Source organism: Python bivittatus, unplaced genomic scaffold, assembly GCF_059951505.1.
Source record: "Python bivittatus isolate LINGU-HERP-01145 unplaced genomic scaffold, Pbiv_v1 ctg000830_np1212, whole genome shotgun sequence".
Classification (NCBI taxonomy): Eukaryota; Metazoa; Chordata; class Lepidosauria; order Squamata; family Pythonidae; genus Python; species Python bivittatus.
The window spans coordinates 28,213-54,104 of record NW_028277100.1 but is presented as its reverse complement, the minus strand read 5'-3'; the positions used below and the strand labels follow the sequence as shown (position 1 = coordinate 54,104).

Here is a 25,892-nt window from a genome sequence, read left to right as displayed (position 1 = left end):
CAGCCTGCTGTTCATCCGGTACTTCCTCAGAATCAGACTCAGAGCGGACCAGGACATATAATCACTTCCACCCATGCTGCTCTGGTCAGCCTCGACTTCTTTTTCCACCGTGCACCGAAGTTGCCATAGCAGTAACTTTCTAGCAAGAAACTCTGTCCATGAAATAATCCTTGTTCCTTCTTTCACGCCTCCCATTGTCTTTGTGCACCTGCCAATTGCCCACTATATGCTTCATTGACCTCACTAGATACATGATGTGAACTATCCAATCAAATACGTTCTGTTGTCTAAACCCAATCAGATACCTGCAGACAATCACATGTATCCTCTAATTTCATTAAATTGAGCAGAACCCCTCCCTTTGCAGGCCTGTCTTTTCTCCAGTGCGTTCAGTACATCTATTTGTGCTCCAGTGTAACTGTGCCCCAGTCTCTAGTTCCAATGAACACTTTGGAAAATTATCTTATACTCACCTAAAGCATTCATACACCCACCCACCCACCCACCCACCCACCTCAGCTTACTATACACTCAAGGACAAAATAAAAGGAGGAAATCATATTTATTAAAGAGTGACGATCCATTTCTATCATGCCATGAAAAACAGAACTTGGTGTTTTGCTTTTCTATTAGGACCATTAAAAGATCAAAAGCTATTTGTTGAAAATAACTGACCAGTTTGGAAAATACTTCATCCGAGACCCAGTATTCAATGCAATTTTGACATCAAATGTTCCTTTGTATTGAGATCTGGCCTTAGCAGTATAATGTAGCACTTGGGGATAAAGATGCAGGCCAGCAGAGCAGCACCAGAGGCCAAGATGGAGAAGACCTGCACGGCTACCATGTACTTGCCCTTAGTGCTCAGGTAGGTGGGCACAAAGGAGACCCAGACACTGCAGAAGACCAGCATACTGAAGGTGATCAGCTTGGCTTCGTTGAAGGCCCCAGGCAGGTTCCTGGCCAGGAAAGCCAGCATGAAGCAGACGGCAGCCAAGAAGCCCATGTAACTGAGGGCTGCATAAAACATGGAGACAGAACCTTCGTTACATTGCAGGATGATCTCTCCAGGTAGGGAGTGCAGGTCAGAGTCAGGGAATGGGGGAGAAGTGCCCAACCAGATGTTGCAGACCACAACTTGGACACCAGAGCAAGAAAGGATGATGGAGTTAGCCAGGCTCTTTCCCAGCCATCTCTGCACTTTATTGCCTGGTTTTGTGGCCAAGAAGGCTAACACCACTGTGACTGTTTTGGCCAAGACAGAAGAGACAGCGACTGAGAGAATGATGCTGAAGGCTGTTTGTCGCAGAAGGCAGGTGGCTCTCCTTGGCCGGCCAATGAAGAGGAAGGAGGTCAAGAAGGAAAGCAGGAGGGAGATGAGGAGAATGTAGGAGAGATCCCGATTGTTGGCTTTGACAATCGGAGTTTCCTGGAACTGAATGAGTATTCCTAAGACAAAGCCTGACATTAAAGAGAGGAGCAAGGCAAGGGAAGCCAGGATGATCCCCCAATTTTCTTGATAAGAAAGGAAAATTGTAATTTTGGGGATACAGTGATCTCGATGGATGTTTGGATGGTGACCTTCTGGACATTGGGTGCATTTTTCTGCATCTGAAAAGAGCAAGAAGATCTCCTATAAATGACACACTTCAAGGAAATTCTTAGTTTGGGTGAAATTGGGCTTTGTGTGAATGATTGCAGATGGATGCAGTAAAGAAGGAACCCCCAGAGAGTGGGGGACCCCTTCACTACTCAAGTGGAGGCTTGGCTGACATTTGTTGAGGATGCTTTAATTTGGGTCCTGAGATGAGCAAAGTATTGTCTCATGGGCTTAACAGTCCTTCCAGGTCTGACTCGTCTGAAACAGCATGTCTATCGCTAACGAACTCAGCTGCTTGCCTCTCATGCATAAAAGAGGTGGTTGTTAAAAAGGCGTTTCCTGATTTGGTCCTGGAGATGGACAGTGTTTCTGCATAGTCAGTGGTTACCCTGATTGGACGTTTCCTCTGCTTTTTTGCCCCTCCCACCCATGCTTTGACAGGAAGGACCAATCACTTCCTTTTCTTTGGGCATATCTTTGGAGGGCTGATGAGACAAACCAACTACTATTTGATGCTTCTTCCTTTCCCTCAAGAAAGTGAAGACAGGAAGAAATGTTCTCCATTTCAAAGGAAGGAAGGAAGGAAGGAAGGAAGGAAGGAAGGAAGGAAGGAAGGAAGGAAGGAAGGAAGGAAGGAAGGAAGGAAGGGCACAGTTTAATATTAATCTTGTCACGGCAGCTGTAAAGGGAAAGTAGCTGAACTTTTTCCACTTTCACTGAGAAAGAAAGCTGAATGAGTTAAAAAAGCACTACAACCTGGGATGTCAGGTGACCCAGGACACTCCCTACAATGGAAAGAAGTCCAGGCAAAATAATTCAGGCTGGCCTGCAGGTGGTGGAAAGAAGGCCCCATGAATGATTTGTTTAGAATTTCTGTTTGTGGGCCCATCTTCCCACCAGGCCAAATAGGAAAGAAGTCCAGGCAAAGTAATTCAGGCTGGCCTGCAGGTGGTGGAAAGAAGGCCCCATGAATGATTTGTTTAGAATTTCTGTTTGTGGGCCCATCTTCCCACCAGGCCAAATAGGAAATATGGATCAACCCTGACTAAGACTCCTCTTTTCTCACCCCTGTTATAGAGAGAGAATCCAGGAGGTGGACAGGATCTATAATATCTAGTTAGTGCAGAGGCCCAATGTTGGTATAGTGTGAAGTGGATTTTGTGCAGATCACAAGGGACAGTAGAAAATATTCAGCCAATGTCCTTATGCCCAGGAACCCTGGAAATTCTCTCTATTAGGAGAAAGGGGGTGGGGGGGTGGGGAAATAGGAAACTAAAAAATGAAAGGTCTGTTTTGAAATTGAAGAGAAAGGCATGCCATCTTCTTTGTAATGTTAATCCCTCCTTCATCTAGTACCTTTTAATGTCCTGTCTCCAGTTTAACTTGAAAGTTTGTTTCTTATTTCTCACTGTGAAATATACTTTTCATTTTATAAAAAAGTGGATATTTCAAATGCCAAGGTTTTGTTGGAGGATATGATCTCCCCAAACAGTATCCTTTTCCTCTGGTGTCACCCACCTTCCATGGTGGAGATGGTTCCTTCTGCACAAGGAAGACAGTCATAGCAGCAGATGGGCCTCCCTTCCTGAGCCACCTTTCTGAATCCGGGATGACAACTTTCCACACACTGGGAAGGAGGCAGGGGCTGAGCAGAGAGAGGAAGAGCATCCAGAAAATGAATCTCTTCCCAGGAACAAGGAGGGGGAGAAGGCTTGAAGTAGAATGCTTAGCTTTGCTACCTTTGAAGCCTATAAAATCCTGGAGCTGATTAAGCTGTTTTGGCTCCACGTTGCTTCCCTGTTGATCTTCTCTTCTAACTTTTCACACACTATGAGTTTGAGGTTTAGATTCTAGCTTTCCATACTAAATACTTCAAGAGACGTTTGTATGGTTTATTTGCTTTTCTCAAAGGAAATCACCCTGTTTCCATGGCTCAAATCTTCCTCATTTTTCACAAGGCTAATAAATACTTTTCTTGAACGGTCAAATCCATTTTTCTGATGATCATCTGGGCATCTAACTAAAGGATGTGTGGTCTTTCTGGGAGAACTTAGATGACATTCTAAGGCACTCCCTGCCCCGAGAGTGCAATCCCCTTGGTAAGAATTACAAGAAAAGTGAATTAAAGTTTTAAACCCACCTCATTCAGCCATTCCATCCCTTCAATAGCACTCTGCTTGATCATTAACCTGACACCCAGAGATCCCTCTCTTTCTAGACTCCCAAACCACACTCTCCGAATGATAGTATTGTTCAAAATATCCCACTTTAAAATGTCCAGGTCTGCCAACAGGTCTCCATCCTCATCCACGTATACTCCATTTATGGAATGATTGTAAAACCCAGAGTTTTGAAGAAAGGAATGAAGCTGGAATGGAAGTGAAAATGGGTAAGTTTAGACAGAACATCCAAATTTTGATGGGAAATTTCTTTGTGTTGCAGGTGAACATGCTTCTTTCTGTCTACACAGAATTGAAATTTCAGATTTATTTTCCAAATTCTTTAGAAGAGAATTTATAAAGATGTGAATCATAGCCCCGGTAATTCCCTTTTTAAATACTTAGTATCTGGACCAACACTGTCAAATATTAGAGAGATAAAATTGGATAGGTTTTGAAGATTGTGTGATCATATCCCACAATAGCAAACTAGCATTTCTGGATTCCCTGCAGTATCTTTTTCTTGATGTGGGCTAACTGGAAATTTGAAAGCTGCCTTAAAGCCTGTCCAGGTTTTCCTCATCCCTTATAATAAAGAAAATCATGGCAGAGTTATTTTGAGTTTCTTTCTCACCCCTCCTTCAGTCTCTGGACTATGACATCTCTTTTCCATTTCTCTCCTTAATGGCTTCTTTGTTCCTTCCTTCCTTCCTTCCTTCCTTCCTTCCTTCCTTCCTTCCTTCCTTCCTTCCTTCCTTCCTTCCTTCCTGCCTGCCTGCCTGCCTGCCTGCCTGCCTGCCTGCCTGCTTGCCTCCCTGCCTCCCTGCCTCCCTGCCTCCCTGCCTCCCTGCCTCCCTGCCTCCCTCCCTCCCTCCCTCAGTAGATACAATATTTTGCAAAAGGCAGTAAAGGAGTGAAGGGGATGCAAAAGGGAGAGGGATGGAAAGTTGGAATTCGATTTTGTTTTGTTTGTGTCCAGAAAGAAATAATTTTTGAAACTATCTGTCCAGTTCTTACAGTTGTGGAATTGATTCTCAGCTGCAGGAGAGAGACAGGGAAAAAAAAAAATACCTGCCACCCTTTCAAGCTTGGAGTTTCCAACTTATCACCTACTCTGATCCTTGTCCTCTGAGATCCAGACATATAGATTTCATGTAAGGCCTGTGCCACAGCCCAGGCTGTGTAGTAAATGAAATAGCCATCCAGAGACAGGATCCGATCCACCTCTCTCAGGGGCAGAGCCTCCAGTTTGTCTCTCTCCCTGCACCGTCTCCAGACTTTCACAGAAAAGGCATCCTTGGGGTATGAACACTTACAGGATTTATCTGCTATGAGTTTGATGGAATTGTAAATCTTCGCTTTCAAACCAGACTGTGCCACGTGGCTTCCCTTCATAAGAAAGGAAAACATGCTATGAATGAATCGAAAGGGAATGGCCTTATTCACCAAAGACATGGTGATGTCCCAGCAGAATGTTGTGAGCAAGGCTTTTCCTCTAACAGGTTGCTCAAAGGATTGAAATACTGAATGTAGAATGAATATTCCCCCAGTGGTGAAATCTCTCTCTGCACCATAAAGGAAGACATTCACTTGTTTCCAGCGATGATATGGACTCACATCTATGTGGTCTAGATAGGTAGTTATGGAAAGGATTTGTGATAAAACCGGACAAATGCCATTCCTTATCAGCATGGAAGTCAACGTCCTCATGAATTTCTGTCCCTGGTCAGTGTCTGAAGCGATCAGACCCACCAAGGTCCATCTGAAATGGAGGAGCAGCTTGACCATCCCTGAATACTGGAATCCTTCAGCAGGGAGCATTGGGTAGAAGAAAGGAAACCGAGTTTTGTCAGTCAGAATCTGGGAAACAAAATTGTAACTAATCTGAAAAGAATGAAAGATGGTGGTATTTTAAGTTTAACATCCAAAATTTAATGCCTATCTTTCTTGTAATAAACTGTTCTCTTCATTTAAAACTGAGGACTTCTGATTAAATGTTATGTGACTAAAACCTGTCTTCCCAACAAAGACACACCTGTGGGATTTTGTAGGTGCCCAACATGGTTGAAATCTGGATGGAGATGTCTGTCTCAGCTCCTTCGAGAACCACCACTGTGTGTCTTCTCCTTCCACAGCTGTAGTTGGGGACATTGGCCTCCCCATCTGAAAGGAGGTCCAGCAGAGCATCTGAAGTCTTTCCTGCATGGAAATTGTTCTCATAAATATTGTAACCCAGAGTGATGTTGGGCAGGAGATGGGAATCCTGGTTGATCTCCTGGATGGCAAAAAGGAAGGAGAGGATTTTCCAGTATTGTGTCATGAATTTGCTGCAGGTAAAAATGTATTAGAATATAATTAATTAACGGAAGATTTTATTTCACCTTTTTCACTGCAACAGTGGTTCTAATCCATCTGAGCTCAAGTCTTCCTTTGAATGGCATAAAGATTCCTAAAAATATTAACAAGAAACACATTTTAAAAACCCCAGAAACTATATTAATAAAATATTGCAGGTTACACTGTAGACCACTTCTATGCCCTAAGATGCCGATGTGGACCTCTATACAAGAAGCATTTTATAGAACTGAAACAAGAGATAAAAATAAATGGATGAGATATAAAGACTTATTAGAAAAAGAACAAGGAGAATATAAAATCAAATCAAAAGAGCAATTGGCTTTATAAGGACATACTTTTCAATGGCTTTCTTATATGCAATATAAAGAAAAATTCAAAATTGATAAAAAAGAATTTGGATTCGAACAGTATAAATCGGAACTTGAAATTCAACTATGTGAAACAGATGAGCACTTAATAGCAAAAATGTATAAATTATTGTTGAGAGAAGAAATGGTTGAAGAACAAGTTAAAGAATGCATGATTAAAAGAGCAAAAAAATATTGGACCTAATATACATATGCAGCAATGGGAAAATATGGGGTCTAAAGGACTAAAATTTACTTTTTGTTATAACTTGAAAGAAAACGTTTATAAAATGTTGTATCGATGGTATATGACGCCCCAAAGATTATCAAACATGCTTGGGACAATTTCCAATGTTTGTTGGAAATGTAATCAACAAGAAGGGTCATTTTACCATACTGTATGTGGTGGACATGTAAAATTGCAAAGAAATTTTGGACTCAAATACAAGCTTTCATGCAGAGCATACTATAGATACAGGTTCCATTTAAACCAGAAATATTCCTGTTGGGGATAACGGACTTTCAAATTGGAAAGCATCTTATCAGAATTACTCAATATATGATTACCGCAGCAAGACTTTTGTATGCACAATTTTGGAAAACCCAGACATTACCAACAATACAAGAATGGCTGCTAAAACTGATGGGAATGGAAGAAAACGATAAACTGACTTGTTTATTAGAAGAAAAATCAAATAATTATTACCTTAAGGAATGGAAACCATTGATGGACTATTTGCAAAATGCAGGCGGGTCGAAGCTTACTTGGGGATTTGAAGATTAGATTATAAATGTAATGGGATATGTTTTGACAAAGAATTATTCCTACTAAATGCATTAAAAACTAGCACCTATGACATTCTTATTATTCTTAAGACCAGAGATAGATTGGAAGCAATCTATTTTTCATGTCTTTCTTTCTTTTCTTTACTTTATCTCACGTTTTCTTTTTCTTATTATTTATTTTCTTTTTCATTTCTAACTTTTAACCTTGTAATTTTAACACTTCAATGAAATATTATAAAAAAAAAAATTTCAGGTTACATATCAAAGGCACTATCACAGTTCATGGTGTGAAAAGAACCTTTGCGGGGGGGGGGGTCATCCCCTGTTTGGATGGATTCCTTCATCTCTCTGAAGAAGGGTGGGTAGGGATTTGCAGAGATCTCAGGATTGTTGAATGATGAACTTGGAAAGGATCCCATAGGCCACACTCACTTTCTCACACAAAACGAATAGCTGTTACTATTAACAAAGCTAGTAAGTTATCAGTTTCTGGACATATTTAAATTTTCAGGTCCATTGTCAAGAAATCCCTGAATGACATTTAATTACCTCATTTACAATGCAAGGGGGGAAATTCAGCATTCCTGCATTTTTCTGTCCCTGATGAACCATATGAGGGGCAGAACAGAGGAACCATCTTCTTTTCTCTATCCACCCCCTATCTCTGCTCCACAAAAGTGGGTGTTAGTTCTTCAAAATCAAGCAGAACAGAGAATCCTTAGTGTCTGTACAGGATGTCCTTAATTGTGAATGTTCAGGCTGGGTCATCAGCTGCGTGGTGTGAAACGGTTACCCACGTGTGAAATTGGACAGAAACAGAGAAGGACTAGCAGATCAAGAGGACAATGCCTGGCAAGAGAGGAGGGCTAGAACTTCAGAAATGAGACAGAAAGGGAGTGGCTGCAATGCAGAGCAGGAAGATGGACTTACTTGATTACTTGTGCTGAAGGAGTTGCGTTGAAGCTTAGTGGCTGAAAATAAACCTTTGCTGCAGAGACAATCCCACCAATGAGAAGCTCTCCTGGCCTGTAATGGTTCTGTGAGTCCACCTCATCCCTCTTCAGAGTCAGGGGGCATTTGGTTTTGAGCCTCCCAGAGGCTCCCTGGGGCCACAGAAGCAGCCCAAGCAGCAACATGACTTGTATTCTAGATGGAGCCTCCAGCTCTGTGTCTATTTTGAAGAAAAAGCTAGAAGAAGAGATGGAAGAAAGGGAAAGCCTCTTCCAAGACAGAAGCTTCAAAGATTTCCTAATCCACACAGTGTCTAGACGATGTTTCACATCTGGGGAGTAGACGCAGCGCATGCCTGCCCTAAACGCCTCCCCAGACTCTCTCTTTCTCCAGACCCCCATTTATGCACCCCATATCTTTCAATGCCATGACATCAGCCAACAAAGACCCAGTGTGAAAGCATGAAGTGATGTGTTTGTGTCAAATCTTCTGAAAGTTTGCAGGAAAGTCTCTAGAGATTTAGCAGCAAGCTAACAAAGAAATCACTATGATTTGGATAATACCAAAGAGGAGAAAGATCATGTCTATGAACTCTGAGGGAGTCAACAGGCAGATGCGCAAAGCAGAAAGTCGCAGATGGGCTCCAAACTTTCCAATGAGGCAGTTGGCCCCAAACTTCTCCAGAAACATCTTTCAACAAGTCAGTCTCAGTAGAGATTCTGAACATGGGTGTGAGCAGTCAGACATCAGTATGGATTTGGTTGGTCTTGATTTGTGATGGATTTTGGCTCTATTTGTCACATTAGCCAAGGAACAGCTGTGGTGGGTGGTTGCTCTCTTTTCAGTGTAATACAATATGGGAAGCAGAAAGAGTGTTCCTGGGCACTGACTTCTCATTTCTTACAGTTTATCAAAGCACAGCAAATGTCCTGAGGAAAAGGACTTTTATTCACTATATTCATCCAGAGTTGGGTTTCGGGTTCTACCTTTGGGAAATTCCCATTAAAAGAACTTTTGTGTTTTACTTGAGGAAAAAAGTTGTTCTTTGGTTGTGACGTTTGTGAGGTTGCAGTTTGTGAACTACAATGTCTAGCATGCATTTAGTATCTAAATATGATGTTCAGCACATTTTTTAATGTGAGTGAACCTGGAGGACCCCTGATCTAACGCCTGAATCTTCAGCTTCTCTGCAGACCCTCAGACTTTACAGACACACCGACAGTTAATCTGTAGAGTCCCCAGCAAAGTGAAGGGCTGAAATCATGTATATTAAAAGCAGTAATCCAGTTCTACTCTCACTTGAAGCAAACAAGACATCTTTTTTATGGGTAGATTTTTTTTTCAGGAATGATCAAGTGAGATTGATCAGAACTAAGTACAGGCCATATAACATTCATCTGTCAAGTAGCTGAACTGATTTGAAGAAAACGGACAACGTAAAGTCCCAATTCCATCATTTGATGCAGAAAAAACCTTTTATTCAAATTCATAGGCGCTGTCACGTATGTTAGCTTAGGCAAAGGGGGATGTCCCGAAGCCCAGATCAAATGGGTCAGGATTCCCTGTGCAGCCCCAGATCAAAGGTGGAGGTCAGTGGTCTTTTCTCACTTACTTTGTCTCTCTCCCCACAAGTGCTGGACAGGGAGGTCCACTTTCTCCTTTGAAGTTTGATACTTGCTCAGAAGGCTTCAACCAGATTATTCTAGCCATGGTTCTTGAGAGTTCATGAGAATATCAAGTGGTCTTATCTATGGATGATAGTCCGAACATAGCTCTGATGCATTTGATCAACAGAACTGACGGATACTCTCTTAATTGATCTAATCTGAACTGATGCCAGTAAGCAAAGATTTGTGTCCTCATGTGTGATGATCTCACAGAAGAGCTGAATTTATTAGCTCTTTAGGTATTCTAATCCCAGGTGACCTTTCTCAGATAGTTACATTAAACATTAATATTAAGAGGTTTCCTTGGGTATTGATGGAGCCTTTAAGACTCACCCTTTGTGGTAAACCCTCTCAGAGTGGAAGGCAACTCCCAGGATACTTGCTATCTTGCATGGAATTCCTAGAACCATATGCAGTAGATATTTTCAAAACGTTAATGTATTGTTTCATAAATTAAATTAAGTCCCTTATTGGTCAGATGGGGGGAGGGGGAGGAGGCTCCTGGAGCTGACCTTATTTACCCAGAACGGATGAAGAGCAACAGAGAGTGGTGGGCTTCAAGCTTAGCATTGCTTTTTACCTACATTGACACCACTGGACATGTCCCCAAAGACTGGGGGCTGGCAAATATTGCAGTCTCCAAGAAGGGAGAAAGAGGCGATCCTGCTAAGGACCCGCCAATCCTCCTGCTCAGCCTAATCAGCAAACGTTAAGGCAGACACTCCAGGATCAATGTAAGGTCTGGCTGGATTGGGAAAATTAAGGGATCGCAGCACTGCTCTGCTGCTTTACGCAGATGATGCTGTAGTTCTTTCCACAACACCGATAGGCCTCAGAGGAGCTCTGAGAGCTTTGGCCTGATTCTGCAGCAATGATCGTCTATCAGACTGGGGCATTTGCCAGGAGGCTGAGGTTCCCCTCATGGAGCGTTAATGGTCACAAAGGAGGAAAGCTCCCTGCAAAGATGCCTCTGCTACTGGACAAGGATGTGCAAACACCATTCTTAAAGTTTAAATTTTCCCTCCAAGGGAGGATATTCTGTTCCAGCTGCACTTAAGCTTTTTCAGGCTAAGACATTGGCCCAGCTCTTTTAGGGGACTCTATATTGGTTTGGTTTTTGGGTTTTTTTGCATTTTTGTCCTTTTATTGTCATGTAAATCAAGGTGCCCTGTATTATTTCAATGCAGATTTCAATGCAGTAATGTAATATAAGAAAAATGATTAATATTCTATTCTTTAAAAGATTAAAGATTTGAAAATAAAAATAGAAAAGTAAAAATTCCACCAGTATTAACTGCCATTGCGGAGGTCAGCATTACCAGCATGAGATGGTTTAACTTTTCATCCGAAGAGGAATAGGTGAAAAACAGAGGGCCGCTGCTCTTCACCTCAAAGTTTAGTGGTGGGAAAAGAGTTTCAGTCCTGAACTAATTGCTTAATACTGAGATCTCCATTTCATTCTTACTTAGTCTGTGTGTGAGTTTGTGTGTATGTGTCTGTTTGCATAGATACATATATATGTTGATATGTTGACAAAAGGAAATAAAAAAAACAACGAAGCAAATTCAACAAACCTTAAAATACCTATAAAATAGAGGGAAAAGAAGGGAATATAATACAGGCTGCTTCTGGCTGCTGCTGCTGCTGAAGGCCAGTAAAGAACAAGGTCCCCCTTTTCATGACCACCTTGGGGAGGAGCAGGCCGACCTGGCATGTATGATCGAGACCTGGCTGACACCGGGGGGGGGGGTACCCTTTCGGAACTGTGTCCAGCTGGCTTTCGATTTTGGCACCAGCCGAGACCCCGGGGCAGGGTAGGGGGAGTGGCCGTGGCCATCCGGAAATCTCTACTGGCCTTCAGGGGCTCTGCTCCAGAAGTTGCTGGATGTGAGACCTGTTTCTGAGGATGGGTTCGCGGGATCAGTTGGGAGTTTGGCTTCTGTACCTGCTGCATAGCAACCTCACTGCCAAAGCCACTGGAGGCCATCTTGGGGTTGGCAGTGGAGTTCCCCAGGCTTATGGTCTTGGGGGACTTTGATCTGCCATACTTGGGGTTGGCCTCAGAGGCGGCTCAGGAGTTCATGGCTACCATGGCGGCCATGGGCCTATCCCAGGTCATCCATGTCCTGACTCAGGCCAGTGGTCACACTCCGGACATGGTTTTTTTGTCAGTGCAGTGGCAACTCTGGTTTGTCCCCTTTGGCATGGTCAGACCACTCCCTGGTGGCCTTGAGATTCTCCTACATTGCCCCCTCCGCAAGGAGGCAGGACCCATTTGAAGGGTGTGCCCCTGGCAACTGATGGACCCACAAGGGGTTTGTTCCTGAGGCCTTGCTGCATGGTCCAGTGGAGGCCCTGGCCACAGCCCAGAATAAGGAGGCGGCTGGGGCCTTGGACATGATCGTGCCTGTGTGTCCTCTCTTGACACATAGCCCTCAGCATTCCCCATGGTTCATGGAGGAGTTAAGGGTGCTGAAAAGGGCCAAGAGACATCTAGAGTACCGCTGGTGGGAAACTAAGGAGGAGTCTGACCAACATGCTAAGCATGATGCAGGTCCAGTAGAGATGCCTGGGGAATGGACTTCCTCAGTTATCTGGGAATGGTTTGGTCCTGTTGGACCCAAGGAAGTGGACACGGTCCTTGGGCTGCTAGTGCAGCCACCTATGTATTAGATCCTTGTCCTTCCTGCTTGGGTAAAGGCTCCAGGGAGGTGACACTGGGGTTGGTACTAGCGGTGGTCAATTCATCATTGCAGGAGGGGGTGCTCTCAATCCTTTTAAAGAAGCTCTTTTTTGCATAAAGTTGTGGAAAAGGTGGTTGCACAACAGCTTCAGAGGACCCTGGAGGAAGCAGATTATCTTATCTGGACCCTTATCGGTCAGGTTTCAGGCCTGGTTATGGGACAAAAACAGCCTTGGTCACACTTTTAGATGATGTCTGGCAAGAGTGGGATCGGGGTACTGCGTCCATCCTTGCTCTTCTTGACCTCTCAGCGGCTTTCAATACCATCGACCAGGGTATCCTTTTGGGTCGGTTGTGGGAGTTGGGGCTGGGTGGCAGTTTTGTGCTGGTTCAGCGCTTTTCTCAAAGGCCAGTACCAATCAGTGTTGCTAGGGAGTGAGAGGTCCAGCCCATGGCCGCCACCTTGTTTGGTGCTCTTGCCTCTCCTATTTAACATCTACATGGAACCGCTGGGTGAGATCATCCGGCACCATGGGATGAGGTATCATCAATATGCTGATGATACTGAACTATATATCTTCATCCCAGGCAACATAATCTGGGGGTCCTCCTGGACTCACAACTCCTGTCTGAAGAGCAGGTGGCAGTCGTGGCTAGGAGGGCCTTCGCTCAGCTTCGTGTGTGCGTCAGTTACGCCCCTTCCTAGATCAGGAGGCCCTCCCCACAGTCGCTCATGCCCTGGTCGCCTCCCATTTGGATTACTGTAACGCGCTCTACATGGGGCTACCCTGGAAAAGTATTCGGAAGCTACAGCTGACCCAAAATGCAGCGGCGTGAACAATCTTGAACGCCCCTAGGGTGATACATGTAACACCGCTGTTACGCGAGCTGCAGTGGTTTCCAATTTGCTTCTGGGTCCAATTCAAGGTGTTGGTTATCACCTTTAAAGCCCTACATGGCACAGGGCCAGGTTACTTGAGGAGCCATCTCACCCCCGTTATATCTGTCCACCCCACTCAGTCTGGCAGAAGGGGCATATTGTGGACCCCGCTAGTTAAGGAATTTTGGCTAGTGGGGTCTAGGAAGAGGGCCTTTTCTGCCATGGTCCCCGCCTTGTGGAACAGTTTGCCAGCTGACTTGGCCTACCAAAAAGGTGTAAAAACATGGCCATGCCGGATGGCCTGGGGGCCTGATGGGGGCTCGCATTGCTGGAGCTGGCTCATGGGATGATTGATACTGCTTCCCCCATCTTCTTGATTTGTATTTTTGCTTTTATAGGTTTGCTATTTTTATTTTAATTGGGGGGTATTTATATTTTTATTGTTGTTAATGATTTTTAATTGTACGCCACCCAGAGGCTGTTGTTTTCTCACTCCCCTCTTTTTATACATTGGCTGATGTGCTATATTTGTTGGCATTCAGGCCACTTAAAAGCCAGAGTGTAGGTGGTTATATCTGCCAAAATGTTCTGCATCATATTAAGTTTGTCTTTCCAATGCTTTTGAGGGGTCTTTACACGTCCATTGCATGTGATAAAACATTCCTCCTATATCATGGCATTTCCAATCTTTATTACTGTAGGATTTGTCCACCTTAGATATTATTGGTGGAGTTGCATGCTATCTATAAAACATTTTGTACTAATTTTCATTTAAATTGTAGCTTGGTGTAAATGTTATATATTTATTCCATAGTTCTTCCCATTGGTCTGTTGTGACTGGTTGAAATTTTGCATCCATTTTGTCATAGAGTTTTTGGCTTGTTCTGTGTCTGTATCATATCTCAGTGAAAGTTTATAACAGAGCTAAGATCCTGTGGACTTCCAGATCCAGACAGACAGGCAGGGACTGGCCAATCAATCAGACATTGGGGCAGTAGACAAGGAGCAGAAGTTGGGATGGTGATAGATGTAGCAGTGCCAAGTGACAGCAACATCAGGAAGGAGGAGGATGAGAAGCTGGAGAAATACCAGGACCTGAAGGAGGAACTAGAGAGGATGATGGAACTCAAAGCCAAAGTGGTCCCAGTGTTGGTAGGAGCACTGGGGCTTTGACTCCTAAGCTGGGAGAATGGCTCCAACAGATTCCAGGAACAGCATCGGAGCTCCCTGTCCAGAAGAGTGCAGGGCTAGGAACAGCTCAGATACTGCGCAGAACCCTCAAACTCCCAGGCCTCTGGTAAAGGACCCGCGATTGAGGAGGACACCATCAGGGTGAGAAAGGATTTTTTTTTTTAATAATATATATAAGTTTATAGATACAAACAGGCACACATACACACACACATATACAAACAGACACACACATACATACATACATACATACATACATACATACATACATCAACCATGGTATCTTCTGGCCTTCACCAAGTAGTCCTTGCTGCCTTTTTAATCTGTTCATCGAATCTGAGTGGACCAGGTCTGTGAGTGTCATCACATTTTTCTTGCTGTAATTATCTCCAACATGAGGATCATTTGAAGGAGAAGCTGGAGGTGAAATTGCTGGGCTTATTTTTGTCTTTGTGGAATTCCATATTGTTATCAAAATTTCTCTAATAATGCATCCTTTTACATTTTTAACCACCTTTGTCTCCCTGTACCATAAGTATCCATGAAGTCCATTGGCTGAACCAGCTCCTTCCAAAATTGCCCTTCTGCTCTTCAGGAATTTTATCTGCTCTTTTATCCATGCTTCATGGCAGAGTTTAAAATTTGGAAGGCAAGACCACCTCTCCTGAATCCTGTAGGGTTTTTTGTTTGAATCTGGGTCCTTTCCCACTCCTTGTAAATTGATTGATGGTTTCTTGCCATTTTTGGTCTTGAAAAGTTCTCTCTGAGATTCTGATTGCTACCATTTTAAATAAAGAGTTTATCTTGGGTAGTAGATTCATTCTGATGATGGCAGTTGATCCTAACCAAGATAACGTTAGGTTCCTCCATCTTTCACGGTCTCTTTTCATCTCTTGCCATAATTTAACATAGTCCTTTTGATTATTTCCTTGATTTTTTCCTGTCAAGTGGAAACCAACTTACTTCTCTGAGTGGGCTCTCTGACAGCCAAATTCTTCTTGCAAAAATTAATTTCTTCTTGTGTTAAAAATCTAGTGACTGTTTTCTTGTTTTCTGAACATTAATTTTATATCCAGAATATTCTCCATAATTATGAATTGTTTTCCTTAACTTGTTTATTCCTTTTTGTGATTCTATGATGGTTAATATTACAACATCTGCAGAGCATTTAAGCTTATATTCCTCTCCACAGATTTCAGGACCTGTTATTTGTTTATCACCTCTATTTTTTTCTGCCAATATTTCTAACACAACAGCAAACATTAAGGGAGAGTGGACATCCTTGCCTTGTTCTTTTACTGATTTGAAAGTCAGCAGAAAGCGCTCCATTGGCCACAAACTTTGCTTTTTGTGGTTGATATATACTTTAAATCCAAGGTTCAAATTCTTCTCCAGGGTTCACTTTATTCAGCATTGCCAGCATGAATTGCCACTGCAAATTCTAAAAAGCCTTTTCTGCCCCCAAAAGATAGTTCAGCTTCCTTCTCCTTCTCCTTCTCCTTCTCCTTCTCCTTCTCCTTCTCCTTCTCCTTCTCCTTCTCCTTCTCCTTCTCCTTCTCCTTCTCCTTCTCCTTCTCCTTCTCCTTCTCCTTCTCCTTCTCCTCCTTTCTAATTTCCTCTGATATGTTAATTAGAAATCTCCTGCTGTCCTTTCAGTTTGTTTTTGGGATAAAAGAACTTTGGTTGAAATGTATAACATCTGAAACACATTTCTGTCTAAGATTGTGAGAATCTTGTAGTCTACATTCAGCAAGGAAATGAGTTCATGACTATGATTTCTCTGAGTTGTTCTCTTCTTTATGAATCACAGTTATCTATACCTTTCCCATGTTGGTGGTATTGCCTTTGTTTCTCTGATTTCATTCATCATATTTCTCAATGGTTTCAAGAAGTCTTCTTCCAATTCTTTGTAATTTTAAGATATCAGCTCACCTGGACCTGGTACTTTTCTTCATTTAATTTGTTTTAGGTCTTTTTCCATTTCTGGAACATACTAAGCATTTGCTTATATTGACCATTAAATCCTTTAATAACTGATTTTTCAATATGTTTATTCAATTTATTTATTCAATATTTAAATTTGGGATATACTGTTAAAAGATTAACAATACGAAAAAAAAAACAAAAGAACAAAAATACAGAGTAAAGATGGCAAAAAGGACAAAACCAAATCAGAGCAAAGAAAACAATCTGCACAGTCTGAAGGAGGCTTCAGTCACTCTCGCCCATGCCTGGACGAAGAGCCAGACCTTCAGGTCCCTTTGGGGGCAGTTCAAATCTCAGAGGAAACCTAGTTCCAGAGGGCAGGCACAACTTAAGGGAATTCATACTTCCGGGGCCTAGGCTATTCTTCAGCTGAGATTCTAGCAATGGATTATGGGCAGGCAAGAATGGCCATAAAGCAAAGGACAGAGGATATTGAACGTCAAGTAGATTTAGGGAAGGTTCCATCCTTTTTGTCCCCGCCATGTAGCAAGTATATAGTCACTGCTGCCAGATATCTAGCGCAGCTTGAGCTCCCCAGTCAGCGGAAAGCATTCTCTCTAGCCCGTTGTCATGTTCTTCCTTCAGCGGTGGTGGATGGGAAAGACAAAAAAATTCCATTAGCTGCAAGACTTTGCCCTTGTGATGCCAAGGAAGTAGAAGACATGGGCCATGTTCTCCTCCGCTGTATCTTTTACCAAGTCCCACGGAGTAATTTGCTCGCACCCCTGATCAGCAAGCAGCCTGGCTGTCAAGAATCAGATTATCTTCAAATGCTTCTCATGGATGACCGGCCTTACGTTACAGCGCAGGTAGCCTGGTTCTGCACAGCGGCAATAAAGATCCATCAACATCGGATAAGAAGCTGCTGAAAGGTTTTGCAGTAATGGATTATAGCCAACTAGTATTTTAGTTTGCATTAACAGTTCCCAAAGAGACCTGAAAATACTACTTTGAGAGTCAGGGGGCCTTGCTGAGTGGAATCGATTTGGTACGGGTGGACTAAGTAGGTGATCATGAAAAAACAGACAGAAATATCACCAACACATTTCAATTTTAGATATTATCATTTTATGATCACCTTATTTTAGCTAACGAATAATAACGGTAGGATATCATAATTTAAGGAGTAATAATTATGTAGTGTAATAAATAACACTATAGGATAGGCCGTTTGACTTCATGTATAAATAACATTTAGGTGGCCAAATTATACTTATGATATAGATTTTACTTGATATTATTATATCTAAGATATTTAAGTAGACATGTTATGTGCATTTTTAGTTGTATTGGTCTGTGACTGTAATAAACTGATTGATTGATTGATTGATACTTCTGGGGCCCTTCATATATATGAGTGGCAAAAAGCAAAGATTATGGCCAATGGAGCTCTTTCTGCTAACTTTCAAACCAGTAAAAGAACAAGGCAAGGATGTCCACTCTCCCTTACTGTTTATCGTTGTGTTAGAAATATTGGCAGAAAAAAATAGAGGTGATAAACAGATAACAGGTCCTGAAATCTGTGGAGAGGAATATAAGCCTAAACGATATGCAGATCTGCCAACTATGACAGATCGGACTGGCTGGGCACATGTTTGGGGAGACAGGAGGTCCCTAAGCAAGCATGCCCAATGCCATGTAGGGCATGGAAGGAGTAGAGCAGAGGTATTCCCTCCCACCAGCTTCCCAGTCCAGATGGGAGGAACTTCTAGTTGATTTTGGCATCAGTGGCAGAATTCTTCCTGTGTGGTTGTGCAAAACTTTTTTTTTTTTTTGGTTCTTCTTCCATCACAAATCAGGACCAACTAAGTTCAGGTTTTACCACAAAAGTGTGAATGACTCACGCTAAAAATCTCTCTTGATATTGATTATAATGTGTCTGTGTGTGTGTTTTACAACAGTTTGGGGCCAAATTCTCCTGTCTCACTCCATGGCTCACAATCAGAGTTTGAATCCCACCTGTGACTTCTCCCTGTGAGTATCTGCCTGTTGACTCATTCAGTGTTCAGAAAGCTGATCTCTTTCCTCCTTACTATGATCCAAATCATAGTGATTTACTTATTGTCTTGGTACTTAATCTCTAGGGACTTTTCTGCTGACTTTAGAAAATTTGACAACAGGTGTCAATAACATGTTTTCACCTGAATACCAGACTAAAGCCTTCTTGGCTGATGTCATGGCATTGGAAAGCTGTGGGTGCATAAAAGCTTCCGGAGAAACAAAGAGCAAGGGGAGCATTATATGGCAATCAGGGGCCATATTTACTCTTCTCCCCTCCAGCTGTCCAGCCTTGCCTTGACCCAGTCTGGTTTAGGAAAGACCCTGAAGCTTCTACGTCTTCTTGATATTTATTCAGAGCAGACTCAGGGCTGGAGGCTCAGTCAGGAATACAAGTCATGTTGCTGCTTCTGCTGCTTCTGTGGCCCCAGGGAGTCTGTATGAAGCTCATAGGCAAATGCCTCCTGACTCTGAAGAGGGATGGGGTGGACCCACAGAATCATTACAGGCCAGGAGAGCTTTCCATTGGTGGCATAATCACTGGAACGAGAGCAAAGTTTCAACTACTAAGCTTTAACACAACTCCTTCAAATGAATTATTGTGGTAAGTCATCCTGCCTGCATTTGTATGAAAATCACCCTCCAGTCTTATATGGTACTGTCCTCTTGATCTCCCACTTCACTTTCCTTGAAATACTGTGAGTAGAACTAGACTGTGAAGTGAGAAGAGAGGGTGGTTGCTCCCTTCTCTTCCTCCTTGCCCCCCAAATTGGTCAACATATACCCAAAAAGGAAGGAATACTGTATTTTTTCCACGCACTGAAAATCCACATTTTTTCTCTGGAGAAAAATTCACTGATAATGTGAAGGAATCACAGTTGACAATTTATTTTGTCAGTGAGCTTTGAAATGTCTGCGAGTCCTGTTCTGAATTGATGCAAGGTATTGTAAATTTATCAGAATTTCAATGTAAGTTAACTCTCCCCTCATGATCTTTAACATCTAAACTTGTCCAGAGATTGATAACATATTGGGTTTGTTAAAAGTTAGAGCTGCTACTTGTATGTGTTCCTTTGTATGTGTCTGAGTGTCGAGATGGTGATCTAAGTGGCCTTTCCAACTTTAGAATTTAATGAGTCTATGTTTTATATAGGCATGGATCAAACTTCGAAGTATTAAGTGTTGCAGAAGGTAACTTCTGCCATAAACTGGCATCGGGTCTTTGAAATTGATCTAATAACCTTTATTAATGTAGTTCATTTTTTTATTTTTTTAAAGTTAATATTTTTAAAAATGATGTAAATCCTCCAGAGGAATTCTTGGCCTTGGCTGGGTTGGACAAAATGTTATAAAAATGGCCAAATAAAATCTTCCTTTCATTGGTATGCCTAATATATTTATGTTGCTAGGATAGCAAAGCCAGAATACTGGAAAGTGCTGTCCTTCCTTTTTGCCATCCAAGTGATCAACCGGGATTCCCACCTCTTACCCAACATCACCCTGAGTTACAACATTTATGAAAGCTACTTCAGTGCACAAATGACTTTGGATGCTTTACTGGACCTACTTTCTGATGGGGAGGCCAATGTTCCCAACTACAGCTGTGGAAGGCTGAGAAATACAGTGGCTCTTCTCGAAGGGGCCGAGATTGACATCTCCATCCAGATTTCGACCATATCAGGCATCCACAAAGTCCCACAGGTGTGTTTTTGCTGGGAAGGGAATTTTTCATCTTGTAACTTTCAGTCAGAGGTCCTCTACTGCAAGTGAAGGGAAGAGTTTGATTATGGAGATGGGAAGCATTCAGGATGAAGATTCAGGTTATGCGAAGGGAGGGAAGGATTAGAGCAGACATATTCCCTCCCAGCATGGTCCCAAGTCCAGATTGGGGGATCTTCCAGTTCCAAGAGTTTGAAATATTCTCTACTGAGGAAGCACAAGGGAAGGGAAGCAATTCTGAAAGCAATGGGGGAGTAGATAAGCTTTCTTGGTTAGGAGTGGAATTATGTCTTCATTAAGGCCAGAACTATTATCTTTAATTTTGGATCCCCTGGGCATCAAATAAAACAGCATCTTTCATTGATTTTCAGATCAGCCACACTTTTGTTTCCCAGACTTCCAGTGATAAGACTCAGTCTCCTTTCTTCTACCTGATGCTCCCTGCTGAAGGAGTCCAGTACCCAGGGATGGTCAAGGTGCTCCTCCATTTCAGGTGGACCTTGGTGGGTCTGATAGCTCCAGAAACTGACCAGGGGGAGAGGTTCCTGAGGACCCTGACTTCTATGTTGCTGAGGAATGGCATTTGTCCAGTTATATCGCAAACCTTTTCCAAAACAATCTATCATATTTTTATAAGTAATGAACCATTCGACAATTGGAGACAAGTGAATGTCTTTCTTTATGGTGCTGAGGATTATTCATTCGATGTAGGTCTAATAATTATACAAGCTGTATATGAAACTTTTACAGAACCTGTTACAGGAAAAATCCTGATCACAACATTCCGGTGGGATTTCACCATTTTTTTGACAAATGAGTATTTTCCAATTCAGTTCCTTCATAGCATTTTTTCCTTTCTGATGAAGAGAAACCACATGGCAAAATATGGTGGGTTTATGAATGTTTATCGTACTATGCGTTACCTTGCACAGACATATTTTAAATGCTCCTACACCAAGGATGCCTTTTCTGTGAAAGTCTGGAGACGGTGCAGAGAGAGAGAAGAGCTGGGGGCTCTGCCTGAGGAGATAATTGATCAGATCCTGTCTCTGGACAACTATTTCATTTACAACAGCATCTGGGCTGTGGCACGGGCCTTACAGACAGCTTATGCATCCAGATTGAAGAGGACAAGGATCAACAGTGGGAAGAAATTGGACACTCCAAGGCTGAAGGCTTGGCAGGTATTTGTTTTCTGCTGTGTATCCCTCTTCTGCAGCTTAGAAACAGTTTTACAAATGTAAGAATCAGGCTCCTATTCTCACAATAAAATAAAAAATAAAATTCAAGGACAAAGACGGACATGAAATTGAATCCCAACTTTCCATCCCTCTCTCTTTTGAATTCCCTTCACTTTTTTGTTTTCTTTGCCAATAGATTCTCCTTTTAAACTTCATGTGGAAGAAAAAATTTGGACATCTTTACTGTTTAGCCAACCTTTCCCTCATTCAATCAAATATTTCATATCCTACGAGTAATGATTTCTTGGTTAATCTATTGTTTCTCTTGTGTTTCTCCCTTCTCTGACTTTCCTCCTGGCACACCAGAGCACCACCATCTCCCACCCAATCCTGTCCCCTCAAATCCAGTGACCTGGGGGGTGCATTAGAAAGTGTCACACTGCTGACCCCTCCCCTGCCGGGCTGCCCCTCTGCTCCAGGACTGCCTTGGCCAAGGCACAGCCCCATTTCTTGGTTTAAAAAGGTTTTCTTCCTTTGCCACCCTATTCAATTTTCAGCACGATTGGAGAAATGAAGTGGAGAAGGGTCTCAGGAAGTGGCCAACCTTCTGTAGGCTGATGAAGTGTGTAGGCAAAGATCTCAAGGCAAGCAAAGATTCTTGCAGTCCCTCCTGAGTGAAAGAGGACATTTCTCTTCAGGAGAGAGGCAGATCCTTATGGCCAAATAGGCTCTGCAGAGGTTCAACATGGTGAACTGTTGGGATGGCAGAGGGGCTCCCGCATAAGAAAGCTAGCGGGCACACTCTACCACGTCCATCTGTGTCTTTGTGTGTGTGTGTGTGTTTTTATGTGTACAATTCTGCACTTCCTTAGAGAAGTATATAGAGGAACATAATCAGGATCCCTTGGAAAAAGAAGATTATGGTTGAGAAATAGCAAATGAGATGCAATCAGAGAGATTCTCTAGTAGCTTCTTGCCTTGTTCAACAATGGATCTCCCTTGAATAGCTTTTGAGAAGTGTTTTCATGGCGGTTATTTTAAGAGTTGGAAAGAGAAATAGATAACCTGGCTCTATTGGACTTGAGAGAGAAAGAATTTTGTTTGAGATGTAGAGCAATGCCAGAGGATTCTAGTTAAGATATTACAGAAAAGATTATTAAAGTCTTGGCATTTTTTTTGGATTGGGAAGATGATGATATAGAGGTAGAAATCAATTAAGTACCTAAAAAAATTCAAGATTTGGGAGAACAAGAAATGTTTCATGGGATCTTTCAATGCACTTTGTCACAAAGAAGACAAGGGATCAGGTTTTGCAGCAGCATTTTTATACATGACTGAAGATTGATAAAACAGACATAATTGTCCTTAAAGAAATTCCAATCAGAATTTTTACATAAGAGAAAAGAGGGTTTTTTCTGTTTTACTGAGAATTTAAGGCAGACAAATATGCAATTTCTAAGGGACAGATTGGAAGGTTGAATTTTTACTTTTGACCAGCAGAGGTTTCGATTGAATTCTGTCGAGAAGGAGAAAAAAATTCTAGAAAAATTCAAAGAAGAATTGGAGGAGATTCAGATGGAGGTGTCAGAGGAGACTACACATGGAAATTGTATTTTGCAGCTTGCTGTTTGGTCTGGATGAAAGAGGGGGTGTTGCTGAGGAATAGAAGGCTGAGGAATATAAGGAGTTAGAATGACACGGCCCGAGATTTCGGTGGCATGGATATTTGGGAGGAGTCAAGGTTAATGTGGATTTAAAAAATCAGTATGTTAGACGTGCGACATTGACAATATGGAACAGGTACAAACCCAGGTTGTGCCCAAAAATACCTTTGTGTTTTCGGGCCCAAGAACCACAAGAAGCATTTCATAGACCAGAAATAATGGGCACACATGAACGGTCAACATATCATGAGATGCTAGAATTTTTTCAAGGGGAAAGTGAAACAAAAGCAACAGAAGCACTCATAGCAAAGGGATAAACTGGTCAATGTTTCTCTTATTTACAATTATTAGAAAGGTTTAAAATAATTTACGCTTTTGAAGACTGTGTTTGAAATAGAATTCTCTACAGATGATGAACATGTGATTGCTAAAATATATAAATATTTATTGAAATTTGAAACACAAGAAGAACAAATGACAGAATGCATGATAAAGGGGGCTATAATTTTTGGTTATAATATACAGATGGAACAATGGGAAAATATGTGACTAAAGGTTTGAAATTTACATTATGTTGTCTTCTTAAAGAGAATGTTTATCAAATGATGTATTGTTGGTATATGTCACTGGAGAAATTGCCTAGAAAACATAAAGTCACTTCAAATTTAGATCGGAAATGTGAACAAGAAAGGACATTTAATCATGTTGGGTGGACTAATAAAGAAGCTACGAAATTCTAGATTCAAATAGATACACTAATTCACAATTCAATATAGAACTGAAACCAGAGTTTGGGTTTCAAATTTCATTGTCTTTTGTGATTAATGGACAAAAAGCTGGAAAAAGGTTGTGGAACTTTTTTTGTGTTCCTGATCACTGCAGCGAGATTATTGTATGCACAAAGACGGAGAGATTTGGCAGTACCCAGAATGGAGGAATGGTGGGCGAAGATGCCGGAACTTGCTGAGGTGGCTAAATAGGCTTCCTTGGTCAGAGAACAGACAGCATCTTCATTGATTTCTGACTGAATACCCCTTGTAGACTTTTTCTATGAAGCAGAAAGGAATGAACTTATGATTTATGTGTCTGATGATTAGAGAAAATAGATTTGAATTTAATAGAGATATGTTGTAACCACAGAGAAAGAGGTAAATTGATATTAGTACTTCTAACTGCTGCAAAAATGATCAGAAACTACAACTTTGTATCTTTTTTCTTACTTTTCTGTTTCTTTTACTGTCCTTCCTTTTTTGTACCTTTAGCTTTCTCTTTGATTTCCTTCTTTTTCTTTTCTTTTTCTCACCTTATATTAGTTTGTACTATTTCTACCTTCTTTTTAAAAAGTCTTTAAATATATATATATATGAAAGGTCCTTTTAATCTGTTTTCTCCTATCTGTTGCCACTTAACAGGTAGATTGTAAAGAAATTGAGAAGGATGAAGGTGAGGAATAAACCATCAAGGAGGAATTGCTAGGTGATTACATAGTTCAGAGACAGAAGGAGATTTGGGAAAGAAACCCAAAATCACCCTCGCCTGACTTTCTTTCATGTAAATTGGGAGAGGGAGAAAATTCGGAAGGCTGTCAAGGCTGATGTCAGACCCTCCAGGTGGAACAGGTCAAGAAACAGACACTGCAGGGATTTCAGGAATACAATTTTATTGTTATTGGGCATAACAGAATCTTGAAAGCCTGTCCAAGTTTCTATCTCAGCCATCTCAGCGTTTCCCCAGTTCATACATAATTAAAGTGTAAGTTAGTTGCTTTTACAATTCACTTATTTATAGATCGTCTCCGGAAGAATCCGATATGTTCATTTTGTATATAGACAGAGAAATCTTCAGTTCACCCCCAGCACAAGTGAAGGGGTCTTGGGTGCCCTGTCTAAAAATACCTTTTTTCTTCTCCATTCCAGCTTCATTCCTTCCTTCAAAATGCTCAGTTTTACAATAATGCCATAGAAGGGGTTTATTTAGATGAAAATGGAGAGCTGGCCTCAGACCTGGACATTGTGAATTGGGTGATTTTCTCCAAAACCTCAATTACCAAAGTGAAGTTTGGGAGTCTGGAAAGACAGGGATCCCAGGATTTCACATTTATGATCAACCCGAATGTGACTGCAGAGATGGAAGGGCTGAACAAGGTGGGAAAAAGTTTTTTTCATTCTTGCTGAAGCTCTTACCAGCAGTTTGCATTGTTTGGGCAGGAAGCGGTTTTGAAGGTCATCAATGTTTTCCAAGAGAACTGTTTAGATGTCAAGGTTTCTATGAGAAATCTAACTTTAAGAAGAAAGTTTTCTTTCTTTAAGAAAACCATTTATTAGGCCTTGGCAAAAGTAGGTAGATTTGAACCATGGGGCAACAGGATTAATTCTGCCAAAGCAAAATATCTATCCAATCATTTCTGGAGTAATTTAGTATATATATTTAGATTCTGAATCTAAAAATTGTGGTACGTGAAAAAGAGAAGATAACATAGAAGCAACATGTAGCTGAATCTGGTGGATGAACTCCCATTTTTTATAGGCTTCACTGAGCAAAGCTTACTCTTGAATTTTGGATCACTAGGTCCTTCCTCCTTTGCATCCTTTCATGAAATAAATTTATTTCCTGGGTGTTTTTTCTGTCTGCTCAGCCCCTGCCTCCTTCCAGGTGTGTGGAAAGCTGTCGTCCCGGATTCATGAAGGTGGCTCAGGAAGGGAGGCCCATCTGCTGCTATGAC

At 41.8% G+C, this 25,892-nt stretch overlaps 1 protein-coding gene across 1 annotated transcript; it reads right to left on the bottom strand.

The window, feature by feature from the left end:
• Positions 1–709: 709 nt before the first annotated feature.
• On the bottom strand, positions 710–11,855 carry LOC148214107 (vomeronasal type-2 receptor 26-like). The gene is made up of 3 exons (XM_088128556.1): positions 11,622–11,855; positions 10,449–10,563; positions 710–1,611 (listed from the first exon to the last, which is right to left on the bottom strand). The coding sequence occupies exons 1-3, from the start codon at positions 11,853–11,855 to the stop codon at positions 710–712; spliced, it is 1,251 nt and encodes a 416-aa protein (XP_087984682.1).
• Between the last annotated feature and the right edge of the window lie 14,037 nt (positions 11,856–25,892).